Source organism: Molossus molossus, unplaced genomic scaffold, assembly GCF_014108415.1.
Source record: "Molossus molossus isolate mMolMol1 unplaced genomic scaffold, mMolMol1.p scaffold_m16_p_9, whole genome shotgun sequence".
NCBI classification, from domain to species: Eukaryota; Metazoa; Chordata; class Mammalia; order Chiroptera; family Molossidae; genus Molossus; species Molossus molossus.
In genome coordinates, this window is record NW_023425403.1 from 10,798,442 (window position 1) to 10,812,436 (window position 13,995).

Here is a 13,995-nt window from a genome sequence, read left to right on the forward strand (position 1 = left end):
AGGTAAGGACTCAAGAACTAAAAGAAGAGCCTTAGCAGAGAGATGAGCTTGGGGCTGGGACTTTAGAGGAAGGGGCAAACATCACCACACCAAACCCAAGATTTAAGGGGCCAGAGGGAGACGGGTTTACACACACAGGCTATCTAATGAGCTGGGGGTTGATTAACACCCATGGAAAAGAAAATCTCTACAATGACAGCGTAGGACAGGGACAGAGGGAAAGAAACGAGAGGAGGACAGCTGCTCTCTGGACTGCGTCTAAAGCAGTAAGAACACAGTAAGAGACTGACGAAAGTTCAGCAGCATCCAATCCAGCACAGACCACCAACCACAGCCAGCATCTCCTGAAATGTCGTTTCCCCGCAAAGAATGTGCATTCTCAACAATGTCCGCATCATTCCCACCACGTTCCTTCTCCACGGCCCAGCAGCCCTGCTGCCGGGGAGCCTCGAGCATGACTGTGCCGGAGGGGCGGCCTGGGACGGGGGGCTCCGCTGGGGCACGTCGGCGGCTGCCCGAATGTTACTCCTGACCTGAAAACAGAGGCTTCACTCACATGAAATGCAGAAATATTTATTTTGGTTTCCTTCATTGTTTTTGGAAATTCTGTTTTGGTTTATAAAACATAGAAATAGCCAACACTTAAAGCAAACATTCAAAACCCCAATGTGACAAATTATTGACTTTTTGTGCAATTAAGAGTACACGTAGGAAGTCAGGCTACTGAACAGCGCTACACGATGTCGGCTCTTCAGTACAGCCCTCCCGTGCTGTGCTGCATATACGCACACACGTCCGGAAACAGCTGCTCCAGTGTGCACGTGACAGCCCAGTCCAGTCACATGTGGCGAAGGCTTGCAGTCGAGTAAATGCTGCTACTTTCCCAAATTCATTTCTTTTAAAAATCCCTGGAGGAGTTCATCCCAGGAAGTGCGTTTTCCAGATTTCTACATCCTAGAATTTTGGCTTGTCAAAAACATTTCATAGAAATCAGGTAGCATGATTACAGGAGAGCCTTTGATTACTACATCCATTCAATGAGTGCCCGAGTCTACCTACTCCCTACCTCCCAAAGACGTGCCCTGCCTGAGAGTTTATTCTGGGGAAGGGCTAGTTAATCACAACATGAACTTCTGATAAACACCACATTAAGAACCCATTGGCCACCACAAACAGAGGGATGGTTCAGTGAAGATAAGGTGGACAGTTATTTAGGTGTCACAGTTGAGCATGGTCTTTCCAGGTAATTATTTCTTGAAATGCTTGTCTTCACTGTAGAGTCTAAGGCAGGTTTTTTCATAACCCCGGGGGACAGGGGGAGGACTCGGTCCAGATGGAGGCTCCGTGAGCTCGCCACTCTGTGGGCGCTGGATCCCTGCGCTCTGGCGAGGGGCCCTCGTCAGAGACTCGGTCTCAATGCTGTTCTGAGTCGTCTGTCCTTTGCTTCACTGGGCTACCTTCTGCTCTGACAGGAACAACAGGGGACTGCGGGGAGGAGCAGGAGTTTCATAGCCTTCGACCGAAGGGGTGTGAGTGCGTGAGGTGGGGAAGGGAAGGTGACAGGGATCAAAATAACACCTCTGGTCCACTTGTGACATTCTGCAGCCAGGGCAGTGGTTCATAAGGGACAGTTTCCTTCCAGTGCACTGTACTCCTCAGAGCAGCAGACGGCTGCAGAACCGCAGCGAGCAGCAGACAGCTCAGAAACAGCCCAGTCCTAGTCCCTCGGTTAGAAAAGCAGGGAGAAGTGTTCACATCCGCCTTCTGAACTATGAAAGTCGCAAATAACTTAGCACATTTATAATTTTCCCTTTACAATTTTTAAGGCTCATTTTGGAAATTGTGTATCACCACATATATACATGGTCTGCCACACGAGGTGACTGTAAGGCAGTGTCCCGTGTCCTCTAACATTCCTATGATAAGAATCCCAAATGCACAGGTCAAACATAGACGTGCCCTTCCCTATGCTTGCCAACGTGAGTCCAAATCGCCAATGTGAAGGCCACCAGCAGAAGATCGTGGAGGTGTGTGGTTTCTTCTGAGCTCTCCTCCCCCCTTTAAACTTTGATAGTAGAATAAAGTTCATCTATCTGTGACCTGAAGTAATTTCGAAGTTCTGGCCGTTTAGCCTTCATTGTTGGGGTCAGCAGGCCGTTGTCAACAGAGAATAATTCAGAGTGGAGAGCAATGCCTTTGACCTGCAAATAAACAAGGCTGTTATAGGAGGAGAAGGCACAGATGAAACCTGAGTCTGAAAAGTACTTCAGCCCCCCTAAGGGGATAAAGACCCTTATGCTGGGTCCAAACCACCCTCTCACCTCTGGCCCAGCCGCACTGTCTCCACAAGGGCCATGGCCTGTTCTTAGGACAGAAGTCAGGACTGTATCCTGACCCCCAAGAAAGAGAATTCATGCCCTTGGTTAAAGAAATCCCTCCCCTTGCCAAACCACTCCATTATCCATTCCTCACAGACTTCTGTAACCTATTCATAAAGTATCTTCAAGTCAAAAACATGTTTTACAAGAAGTCATGCACTTCCAAGAAAGTCTTACCTGTTCAAATGGCTTTAGGCCGGCCTCCTTCCCAAGTCTCACCATGTCTTCCAGGATCGCTTTCTTGACGTCCTAACAAGGCAAGAGAAACAAGGTACTTCCTGTGTCGGAGGTCCCCGTACTGAGTGCACGCGACGCTACAGCAGCGGATGGCGGCCCGGAGCCTACCTTGTTTCGGCACAGCTCTTCGAAGGACCCGTCCACTCCTCTCTTCTGGGCCCAGCGACCCAACGTCTCCACATCGGGCACCACAATTGCTATGAGAAATGACTTTAACACAGACAAGTGAGTTACTACACGGCTCGATCCACATGTTCTAGAATAGTGGTCCTTGATGATTTTGCATCACAGACCCTTGGGAGAAACTGATAAAGTGATAGATCCTGTCCTCAGGACACAGTACCAGCCCCAGGAGTCCACTGACCCGGGTTCAGAACTCCTGATTCTAAAATATAGACAGCATCAGGAATTTTATAATAAATGTTTTAAAAGAACCACCAGGAATCAAAATATAACAAAACCCTAATTTTTATCTACTTTTGTGTATACTTTAAAAAAAGAACAAAACAGAGTCAAATAAGAAAATATGGTGGCAGACAGCAGATAAATAAATAAATAGTAAATAAAAATCAAAGGCATGTTAAGATTCTACGTCAAAGAAAAATAGGTACACTCTCTTACAAGAAAATATTCTTCTAAAGTTACCTAAAAATCTCAAGGTTTATAAAATGATTAACGTTCAGGTCCCCTTCTCCCCCGTCTCCATCTGTCCACTAGGGCAAATAGATGTTTCACCACAGCACTGACCTTGGTTTCCAACTTTAAGTCTACACTGACTCACAACCACTTTTGCAAAGATGACTTAGGAGGCGTATCATAAACAGCTAGGTTTAATATGTTAGAAAATTCTAAACTTTCTTATAATCCCTACATCAACATTTTCCTTCCTAATTAAACTGAAAGCCTATTTTTACTCACTCCCTTGTATCTTTTATCCAATCTGTTCCCTTGGTACATCAGATCACTCTGGGTAAAATAAAAATGAAAATTAAAGAGAAAAAAACTTCTCTGAATAAGAAACGTCCGACAGCAAAACCCAATAACGCATCGATTACGTTCCAGCACGTCAGACGAGAAAATCCCCTGGGCACGAAGGTGTGCCTGGGGACCGGGCCTGCCCACCCTGCCCATCAGAGCTCACTGCCAGAAGGCACCTACCTGCAAGCTCTCTCCGTGGACAAACACCTGGGCAACAGGTTCGCTCCGCAGGTAGACATTTTCGATCTTTTCAGGTGCTATGTATTCTCCCTGTGCCAGTTTAAATAAATGCTTTTTCCTGTCGACAATCTTCAAGGTACCATTCTGTTCATCAGAAAGGAGGGGGCTGTGAGTGGGCCATGGCTGGTTTCCACCCATGATCAATCACCTGCCTCTCCCACTGAGTTCATTTATTTGAGAGCAGAGACACAGACTTATCCTCCCACAGTGCTCTGCACAAAGTAAGGACTCGGCAAATGTTTCCTACACAAAGGCAGGGCTTCAGTTTCTTTGTCACTGTTTCAGGGTGGGGGTGCTCCTGGCCCTTTGGGAAGAGTTGGTCAATTGCCCACATAATAACTGTGGGGACACTGGAATCTCTGGACCAGATCGGCCAAATGCCAGTACTGCCCACCTGACTTTCAACCCATCCCCACCCTGGGGTCACTGTCATGCTTCTAAAAGTCATCTGCCGGCAACTTCCTGGACTCTCTCATTCCACATCCGTCCTCCTTTTTCAACAGGAGCTGACGGGGGTCCAGAGAGGTTATGAGTCGTGCTCATTAGAGCCGGAGCCAGGATGGGAACAGGTACTGAATCCCTCTTGAACCTAGGAAGAGGAACTTTATTTCTAAATAGCTTGGATATTCTGAAATCTGAATTAATTAAGGAGGCGTTTTTCAGATCAATAAACGTTTCACAGTATTAAACACCCTGGATCTATAAGAATCAAACAATACACAATAAAAATTACATGAACCACTTTAGCACTTGCAGTTAAACACAGCAACAACCTTTAAAAGCAGTGGTTACTACCGCAGCAGCCAAATTGGCCAAATCTCTGGGTACTGCCTCTGCCTGAGCCTCCATTCGGTGGTTTCTGGAATTTCTCTAGAGGAAGTGGTTCTGAGACCAAACTGACAGGAAGTGGTCTAATCTGCGAAACACCTGTCCTATCTTTACGCAGATGGCGAGCCTGAGAACCCATGTATTCAGGTCCCTGCCCCTCGCTCCTGGCGTCTATCACAATGGTCCCCGTGCCCGTTTAACTAAGGCCCCGACATCAAGGCACAGCACTGACATATAAACCCCCAGGCTCTCTGGATTTCAAATAGGAAGCAGCGACCAGAATTGATGGCAAACATCAAAACAAAACATATCTGCCACAGATGTCTGAAACTCCTGCACAGGTACGCTAAGAATGCAGACCTGTTCCCTGCAGGAAACGGGAGTGTGCCTACCACCCCGCCCACAGGACACGGGAAAGAGAAGGGCCAGGGTGCAGCTGCCATGTGGCAGGCGGACAGCCCACGGGACATTTTCTTCCCTACCGTGCAGAGAGTGTCTGTGAGCAGGGTGACCACTTACTGGTAACCACTTGCCAATGTCCCCAGTGTGTAACCAGCCATCTTTGTCCAGAGCTTCTGCCGTTTTCGCAGGGTCCTTCAAGTAGCCTTGAAACACATTTGGCCCTTTCACACACACCTGGAGGAGAGAGGACCAGGATGGGGCTGTGGGGACTGGAGACCGCGTGACTGCTGCCCACAGCGCTGTGCGGGGCGTCTGAGCGTCACTCAGAGGACAGCCGGCGCTCTCACCACGAGGACAAGCGTTTTCTCTCACGTTCTGGCGTCTGCACGAGGTGAGGGATGTGAAGTAACTGACGTGCTGACCATCTCCCAGCCATGGAAGCCAGGTCATGACCGGGTACCCCTTAAGCTTACCCCATGCTATGTGTCAACTGTTCCTCAATACAACTGGGGGAAGGTGATCTGTTAGCAGCATTTCCTGGAGCTTCTCCAGAAAAGAAGTGGGGGTGGGTGTGTGGGGGTGTGTGTGTGTCCCCCAACCTTTCGCAAGAAGCCCTGGATTCCAGGGTCCAGAGAAGCCTACCCGTGTGCCACCGGGACCTCGTGGCCCCTCCAGTGACACGCTTCCCGCTCACTAAGCTCAGCAGCGGTCAAGCTGCAGAGCTGATGCTGCCCTTAGGTCCAGGTCACAGCTGCCGGGAAACCCAGGGGTGAAGTCCCTCTGAAGCAGTTAGGCTTCCCTCCCTAGCTGGAGCACACCAGCAGGCAGGTATCCAGGGCAACTGCAGACAGAGCTGTGCCCCGGCTCTCGGGCCCTGGAGCCTTGGCAGGCTCTCGGCCCATCCCTACCAAGTCTGGGAGAAGAAGGCAGGTGTTGGTGCCCACCCCCCATGCCCTCTGGGAGATAAACATATATGTACTTTCAAAGAAGCCAGTTTGGCTTCAAGATCACTTATACAATCCAGCTCAGAGGCTCAACGGCCTTGCATGACATCCGGGAAAGGCACTGCCCCTGGCGCGGTTGGCCCGAGACAATGACAATGGCGGTGAGTGATGGCAGGCCCTCACTCACCTCGCCCTCGCCCTTGGCAGCCAGGTAGTTCATGTCTTCCACATCGACGAGTTTCACCAAATTGCAGGGCATTGGGGCTCCAACGTGGCCTGTGTGTGAGAGAAAAGAAGGGCTGTTCCTGATGGGACTGCACTATCCCTAGGCCAAGTTATTTTTCTAACAAAGAAGCCTGCTTATAATAAGAACAGCTAGTATAAACTTTCCATTTCTGCAATTAAAGTCAGTCTCCCCCTGGCAAATTAACTGAGAGAGTTTACTCCTAGAAGATAGACAGAGTCATTCAAAAGCCTCCCAGGGACTTTCCCGTTTGGTGCTCTGACTACTTTTCAAAGCATAAACAATTTGGCTGCTGATTTTAAGGGTTTCTAGGAACACCTGGAAGCAAGCCTTCCACACACGTTTCCCGGAACCTCTGGTCTGATGCCCCCGGCCCATCATTTGCCACCTCTCCCTGACAGCAACCCCCACTGTCCCTATTCTCTGGAAGGAAACATAGGCAGCTGTGGCCAAGCTTGATTATTTTCTCACACACCACTTGGTTTTGAACAATATGGTCTTTATTTCATTGAGTGTGAATGACCCCGTTTTATGTCTAAGTTTATTAAGACAGGATGATGCTTCTTTTTACAGGTCACTTAACTGTCTTGCCAAAGGGTGTTAGGATTGAGTTCTTTCCCCAAGGCAAAAATAACAGAAATTAGATAACGTTACAAAAACATCACAAATAATTCTTCCTACGTTTTGATCATTTCAGCTTAAAAAGATCCCTATTCCAAAGTCTTTAGCTGGTAAGAAATCAAGAATTAAAAATTAAACACCATAAAAAAGGTTCACAGTTAGTGCCAATCCCAGCAGAACTGTGCTGGTAGATCGTGCTAGGTACTCCAGTCTATGCCTGTACACAGTGCTCCTACTTACAACACACCGTACAGACCAGGGAACTGATCCAGCGCAGGGCAGAGTGTACCACTGTGGTATAGGGGAGGGCACAGAGGTCTGCAGTCAGAGCTGGGCTGGATCCCTAGCTCCAGAGCATGATGCTGTCACTTCTTGTACATTATTTACGCACTTTTTAACCCACAATCAACCATTTCCTCTCTGAGCTTATAAAATTTATCTCACAGAGATGTTGTTGGGTTGAAATACACATAATAGCCCGGCCAGTGTGGCTCAGTGGTTGGGCATCAACCTATGCACCAAGAGGTCACCGGTTTGATCCCTGGTCAGGGCACATGCCCAGGTTGTGGGCCAAATCCCCAGTGAGGGGCATGCAGGAGGCAGCCACTCAATGTTCTCTTCCATCAGTGTTTCTATTTCTCTCTCCCTCTCCCTTCCTCTCTCTCTAAAATCAATAAAGAAAAAAAAATAGACATAATGTCCATTTCAAGTCCCTAACAAAGAACCTCATTATGGTGCTCCACCAATTTGTGTTTGTTTCCACTTTGTCCTTTTAGGAAAAAGGATCTGAGTTTATTTCTCCGGAGTCTCAACATCCAGCACAGCAGTGTAAATTTAATTAAAATTTACCAGCAAATCATTAGACTCCAATCAATTACTGGAAAGCTCTCTTGGGCCAAACGTTATGATCCTGATCTAAAGGCATCACCTCTTGCAGCTGTCACCTTCGGGATTGGGGGACATCTCCATTGCCACCCAGCTTTTGGCTCCCCAATTTACAAGACTGTGTACCCCAGGGCCTAAGGATCAGAGACACAGCACTTGTTTAAGCTGATGAATGAGCCCATGAATGATGAACTCAGCTCCACCTGAATAACAGAATGTCAATAAGGACTGTCCCACCAATCGAGCGCACCTGCTGTCCAGTCTCCAGGTATGGTCAGGGAGCAGCCGGCTGTGCACTCGGTCTGTCCATAGCCTTCGTAGAACTGGGTCACCAAGAGATAAAACATTATTAAAAAGGGGACACCTTTGCTGGAAGTATACAAGTAATTAAGTTCCTCTCACTCCTAAGTAATGGCCAATGTGGTGAAACCTCTTTTCAAATTTTCTGTTTGGTGAATTCATCCACTACTGCAACATGAATTATCACAGCACCCGAACACCTCATCCGCACACCAAACCCAGCCCCGCCCACGTGGTCAGGCAAGGACACTGCGCACGTGCCGCCAGGAAGGCACTTGCTCTGCCAGGGCTGAGTCCACCCGCCGAGTCCTAGGAGCCAGCTGGCTGGCCTCTGCTGCCCGTGCCCTTGAAGACAGGCTCTGTGCATGGTGCGTAGTCGGCGATCGCTTACGACCCATCCCATACCCCCCCTGCCTGGGCTCAAAGATAACAATACTTTCTCTAAGCAACCAAGGAATAACATGATCTTCTAAATAAAGGGAGACACACACAGGGAGAAAAAGAATCGCTTCTGGAAAGAAGACCCTCGGGCAGGACGAAGTCTGAGACAGTCAGGCCGTGGGGCCGGCTCACCTGACAGCCCAGCGCGGCGCGCAGAAACGTCAGCACGGTGGCAGACACCGGCGCGGCGCCCGTGACCATCAGCCTGACCTTCCCGCCCAGGTTCGCCTGGAAGACAGGAGGGGGGAAGGAGGGTTAGATGGCTGGAGTGGGTGGGCTCCTCGAAGGTCCTTTCTCGACACCATTCCCTGGGCCTCAGCTCCCTCTCTGCGGGGACACAGCGCTCTGAGGCCTAGGGACTCACAGGTTGGCACGAGGAGCGCTGAGGGGACTTTGTTTCCACCTGAAACTGTGCCATTTGCTCTTAACTAGTATGGAAATAAGCCGACCCCCCGCTGGTATCCTTGAACAAGAGCGTGGTAGATATGTGGCAACTACCACACTGCAGGCATTTTTTTCAGACATAATATTATTCTTTATCACTCATGACAAAAAGTTACAAGAGTGACATTCTTGTTCCAACAAAGTATAACCAAATGGAGAATAAGAAAAGCTACAATATCATGATTCCTTTTTCGCGCTCGATAGCTACAGTATTATTGATTTATCTCGGATCCTGAGGTTAGCGTAATGGCTTTGTCTTCAATTCTTAGAAACGTGCCAGAATTAATAAAAATGTGTCCTTCTCTCTCATCTTCATACCTCTCTTTTAAAAGAGCCCTCATAGAAAGGGGTGAATGGGGGGAAAAAAGAAGGGTTATCTGTAATTCTGTCAACAATAAAGATAAATTTAAAAAAACAAACAAAAAAAAGCCCTCACAGAAAATGTGAAGCCCAAGTCAGTTTCCACAACAAGTGGAAACAGGTGTGCGTCTGTCACCTGTATCTTGCGGAAGATCAGCTTATCCCACAGGCTGTTGTTTCTAATGATGCCGCTGCGGAGCTCTGCTTCCTTCCTCTTGGAGGCGAAGTCCAATAGCCAGCGCTTCAAGGTGGTGTTTGCCTGTCCAAAAATCTAATGAGTCAGGGAAAAAGAAGGTTCGCAATTACTAAAATGGCCAGAATCAGAAAGTCAGATAATAACAAGTGCTGGGGAAGATGTGAAGAAATGGGAACCCTTAGACCCTGCTGGCGGAAATGTAACTTGGTACATCGTTAGCAGACAGACTGGCAGTTCCTCAAACAGTTAAACACAGAGTTATATGACCCAGCAATTCCACTCCCAGACATCAACCCAAGAGAAAGGAAACACATGTCTACACAGAAGCCTGGGCTCTATTCATGGCAGCACAATTCATAATAGCCAACAGGTGGAAACAACTCCAAAGCCCATCAATGGATGAAGGGATAAACGAAATGTGTTATATCTACACAGTGGAATATTATTTGGCTGTTAAAAGGAATGAAGTACAGATACATCCTACAACATGGAAGAACATGTTAAGTGAAAAAAGCCAGTCACAAAAGAACATATATTGCATAATTCCATTCATATCAAAGTCCAGAACAGGTAAATCTATAAATTCAAAAAGTCAATTACTTTTTGCTTAGGGGTGAAGGCAAGTGGCAAGGTGGAGGATGACAGCTAAAGGGTAGATAAAGGGGTTCTTTTTGAGGTGATAAAAATGTTCTAATATGGACTGCGGTGATGGTCGCAGAACTCTGTGAATGTACTAAAAACCTTTGCATTGTCCATTTTAAATGTGTAAATTGTAAGTGAGTTATATTTCAATAGAGCTGTTTTAAAGTTTTTTCTAAAAGAACCATTAAAAACCAGGTAGGTTCTCATGGATGGCGGAAACCATGCCTCAAAATGAAGAGCATCAAATTGCCCGTCCAAATCCACTGTGGAGACTGCTCATGCCACACGCTGACCTTGCTGTGTGGTGGCCTTCTCAGGCCCTGCTGTGGCCTTGCCACTTCTCTGAAGGTAGCTAAGTCAGTCACATTTTACATGTGCACAGAGCTTTCCAATTTATAAAACCATTTCATAGTTATTATTTTCATGTGATGCAAACAGCAACTTTATGAGACAGACAGCAGGGGGAGGAGGTAACAACAGTCCACTATAGAGATGAGAAAACAGAGGCTCAAAGAGTTAATTATAAAAATAAAACGACCTCCCACCTATACCTGCATTGTACCTTCAGAATTATAAGTGTCACCTGTTTCCTCTTATAGTCCTTAAAAACAACTCTGTGAGGTCAATGTATTCTGGTTTTACAGAGGAGTAAACTCTAGTTCTGTGAGACTAAGAGGATTGCCCAAGGTCACACACAAGGTACCTGGCTGAGCCTGATTCAAACCTGAGTCTCGGACCTGAGGCCCAGCACTCTGCTCTCTGTTCTGTGCTTGGAACTTACCCGGTCAAACATCCGGTTCAGCAGTCTCGGGACCACAGGAAAGATAGTGGGTTGAAGTGTCTTGAGGTCATCCATAAGCAGCCTGATATCTCCTTGGAAAAATCCTATTTTAGCTCCGTGACACAGCATCACAAACTGGGGAGGGAAACACACACAGACACAAAGGCTTCAGCCATAGCTTTTCAGAACCATTTCCAGAAATCTTCAAGTCCCTAAATGGAGGCAGCTGTTCAGAACTGTTCTAGCATCTTTGGTCATTGTGCAGCACGGAGGTGTGGCATTGCTCTCCATCCTCCTGAAGATGAGGATCTTGCCAGAAACCGGGGTATGTTGGTTTTGGTGAGGATCATAGAGGTTCTGCTATTCTAGCTTTATGATAAATAATCTGTTCACTGAATGGCATGGTGTTAAATAATCCAGATGTTTTCAGTCTTCCAGAAACTTTAGATCTAATTTATTCTCAAAACAAAAACTTAGCAACTTACCTACAGTCCAATCTTATCAAGGTCTCATTTTCATTTATTTGAATCTAACTAAGAATTTCTAAAAAGCCACTGACTGTTGCAGTTGAGACCTAGGACATCTAACACCAGCATGGCTGGTCATTTAGCAATAATCTATGGCACAAATGTTTTCTTGTTACATGGGAACTGTGCTGGCAAGCCATGTGCACTTCGCAACAGTCTGCCTCTTTCAAACTTTAAAAAGAAAGATTCAAAAGATGATGCACCAGCCCGGGCCAGGTGACTCAGTTGGTTGGAGCATTGTCCATACACCAAAAGTTGTGGGTTCCCTGGTTGGGGCACATATGGGAGGCAACCAACTGATGCTCCTCTCTCTCTCTAAAAAGAAAAATCAATAAACATATTCTCAGGTGAGAAGAAATAAAAAATAATAATAATTCAGTGGAAGTACAAATGGTTTCACACTTGAAAGCAGAAACCACTAGGAAGGAACACCACGGTTCACTGCTTAAAAATTAAAAGCTCATAGGCTTTGTTCAGTGTGGCTTGCCTCTTAGGCACACGTCTAAAACCACCTCCAGGTGCATAGGGCCCTTCATCAACTCCTTTGGCATCAGTTGATAAGCTCACAAGCTCTCCTGAGGTGTGCAGGAAGCAGAAGGGATGAACAGCAGATGGCATCTAATGACCCTTGGCCCTGAAGGAATGAGGAAATCCCATAGGGGCAGCAGGCAGGCAATCAAAGGGCAGACCCACTGTTAATTACCTCTCTGCCCCAATACCTAGCACAGGGCACATGGGTAGTGCTCAATAAACACTTGTTAAATGAATGAATGGTGTTTATTTTTCCTGTAAGTATACAATCCAGAACTGTCCAAAAAGCAAAAAAGGTGGTTCTTGGCCAGTTTTTAAACTAGTCACACAGTTGTGTATAGGAAGCCCAGGCAAAGGTCAGCTCAAGATCATCCTGTTTTTCCAAGGTCACTTAGAATTTTGGTGAAAAAAATTAGTCTTGCCCTGGCCGGTTTGGCTCAGCGGTCAGAGCATCGGCCTGCGGTCCGGAGAGACCCGGGTTCAGTTCCCACTAAGGGCACGTACCTCGGTTGCAGTTTGTCCCCGGCCCTGGTTGGTTGTGCGGGTGGCGACCACTCGATGTGTCCCTTTCACATCGATGTTTCTCTCTCTCTCTTCCTCTCTCTTCTTCCCACTCCCTCCCACTCTACCTGAACAAAAAATGGAAAAATGTCCTCGGGTAAGGATGATAAAAAAAAAAAAAATTAGTCTTAAGCCAACTCGTGCAATTATAAACAAGCACAATAAAAAACAGAGACTTCTGCCCAGTTTGGTTCAGTGGTTAGAGTGTTGGCCAGTGGACCAGAGAGACCTGGCCCCGGTTGGGGTTGTGTGGGTGGCAACCAGTCGATGTATCTCTCTCACATCAATGTTTCTCTCTCTTTCTTCCTCCCTCTCTCCCTCTCGTTCTATCTGCAAAAGTGTCCTCAGGTGAGGATTTTTTAAAAAAAACAACAGAGACTTCTCACAGAGCAGCAGCCTTTATAGAAAGGTATTCAAAAAAAATTCTACCTCCACAGTTAATCTTCCTGGAGTCATGTCCATGTTCATAGCCTTCAAAAGTCTGAGCTTCTAATTTTAAAATGAATGATTAAAGTTCAAGTATCCAGATCCAGAAAAAAATAATACTTTTAAATAATTAGCACCGTTTCTATAACAGGGCTTGGCAAAAAACTAAAAGCACAGGGATGGCAGTGTGACGTCCAACTTACCTGCATGAGCTGCTCATACATGTGTGCAAGTGGTAAAAACGAAATGTGTGTGTCACTGGCATTCAGGCCAAGTACGCTCTGTAAAACACAACAACTCAGAGTACAAGCAAACAAGCAAGCAAGTAAAACAAAGCTCAATGCCTTACCTCGACAACTGTTTCAAACATGTGGGCAAGAGGCAAGAAAGAGATCAGAGTATCATCTGGGGAGGGAGTGACAATGTTCTGTAAGCAAAGACACCAGCAAAGCAAAAAAGCATTAAGATTCCAGTTCCTTCCCACTTCACTTTAGAGCACACAACACCTCAACACTAAGGAGAAATGGTTTCTGCTTACAATGTGCACTTATTTCTTACCAAAGAATGAAATGAAAAGCAATACTTTAATTACTCGAATAGAACAGAGGTCATTTCTCTTGACAACGTAAATCCACTCAGGACTTAAGTCAAGATAAAACATATTTTGCCTAAATGGAATATTAAGGGATTGTGTGCTCTAATCATTTAGTATTTCAAAATTATGGGACCCTACTTCCCAGCAAGCTTAACTCCACCGAAGGGTAAGAAACATAAGGTCCCGTCCAACACAGGATTGCATGTTTTGCTGTAGAAATATGAGATCCCGTCCAACATAAGACAGCATGTTATGCTGTAGAAATACGAGATCCCGTCCAACATAAGACAGCATGTTATGTTGCAGAAATATGAGATCCCGTCCAACATCCCGTCCAACATAAGACAGCATGTTATGCTGTAGAAATACGAGATCCCGTCCAACGTAAGACAGCATGTTATGCTGTAGAAATACGAGATCCTGTCCAACGTAAG

The 13,995-nt window shown here is 46.5% G+C and overlaps 1 protein-coding gene across 11 annotated transcripts in view; it reads right to left on the minus strand.

The window, feature by feature from the left end:
- Positions 1 to 557: 557 nt before the first annotated feature.
- Positions 558 to 13,995, minus strand: part of ACSL1 (acyl-CoA synthetase long chain family member 1) — a 64,730-nt gene continuing 51,292 nt past the window's right edge. For 6 of the 11 annotated variants that reach the window (XM_036249544.1, XM_036249535.1, XM_036249536.1 and 3 more), the window contains 12 exons: positions 13,316 to 13,393; positions 13,170 to 13,247; positions 10,922 to 11,056; positions 9,439 to 9,573; positions 8,631 to 8,726; positions 8,008 to 8,080; positions 6,195 to 6,283; positions 5,181 to 5,297; positions 3,774 to 3,917; positions 2,724 to 2,825; positions 2,556 to 2,627; positions 558 to 2,201 (listed from right to left, as the gene is read on the minus strand). In XM_036249544.1, the coding sequence (XP_036105437.1) occupies positions 2,061 to 2,201; positions 2,556 to 2,627; positions 2,724 to 2,825; positions 3,774 to 3,917; positions 5,181 to 5,297; positions 6,195 to 6,283; positions 8,008 to 8,080; positions 8,631 to 8,726; positions 9,439 to 9,573; positions 10,922 to 11,056; positions 13,170 to 13,247; positions 13,316 to 13,393 (1,260 nt within the window). In that variant the 3' untranslated portion in view covers positions 558 to 2,060. The remainder of the gene's footprint in view (positions 2,202 to 2,555; positions 2,628 to 2,723; positions 2,826 to 3,773; positions 3,918 to 5,180; positions 5,298 to 6,194; positions 6,284 to 8,007; positions 8,081 to 8,630; positions 8,727 to 9,438; positions 9,574 to 10,921; positions 11,057 to 13,169; positions 13,248 to 13,315; positions 13,394 to 13,995) is intronic. The other 5 variants (XM_036249545.1, XM_036249540.1, XM_036249541.1 and 2 more) reach the window with 3 other exon arrangements.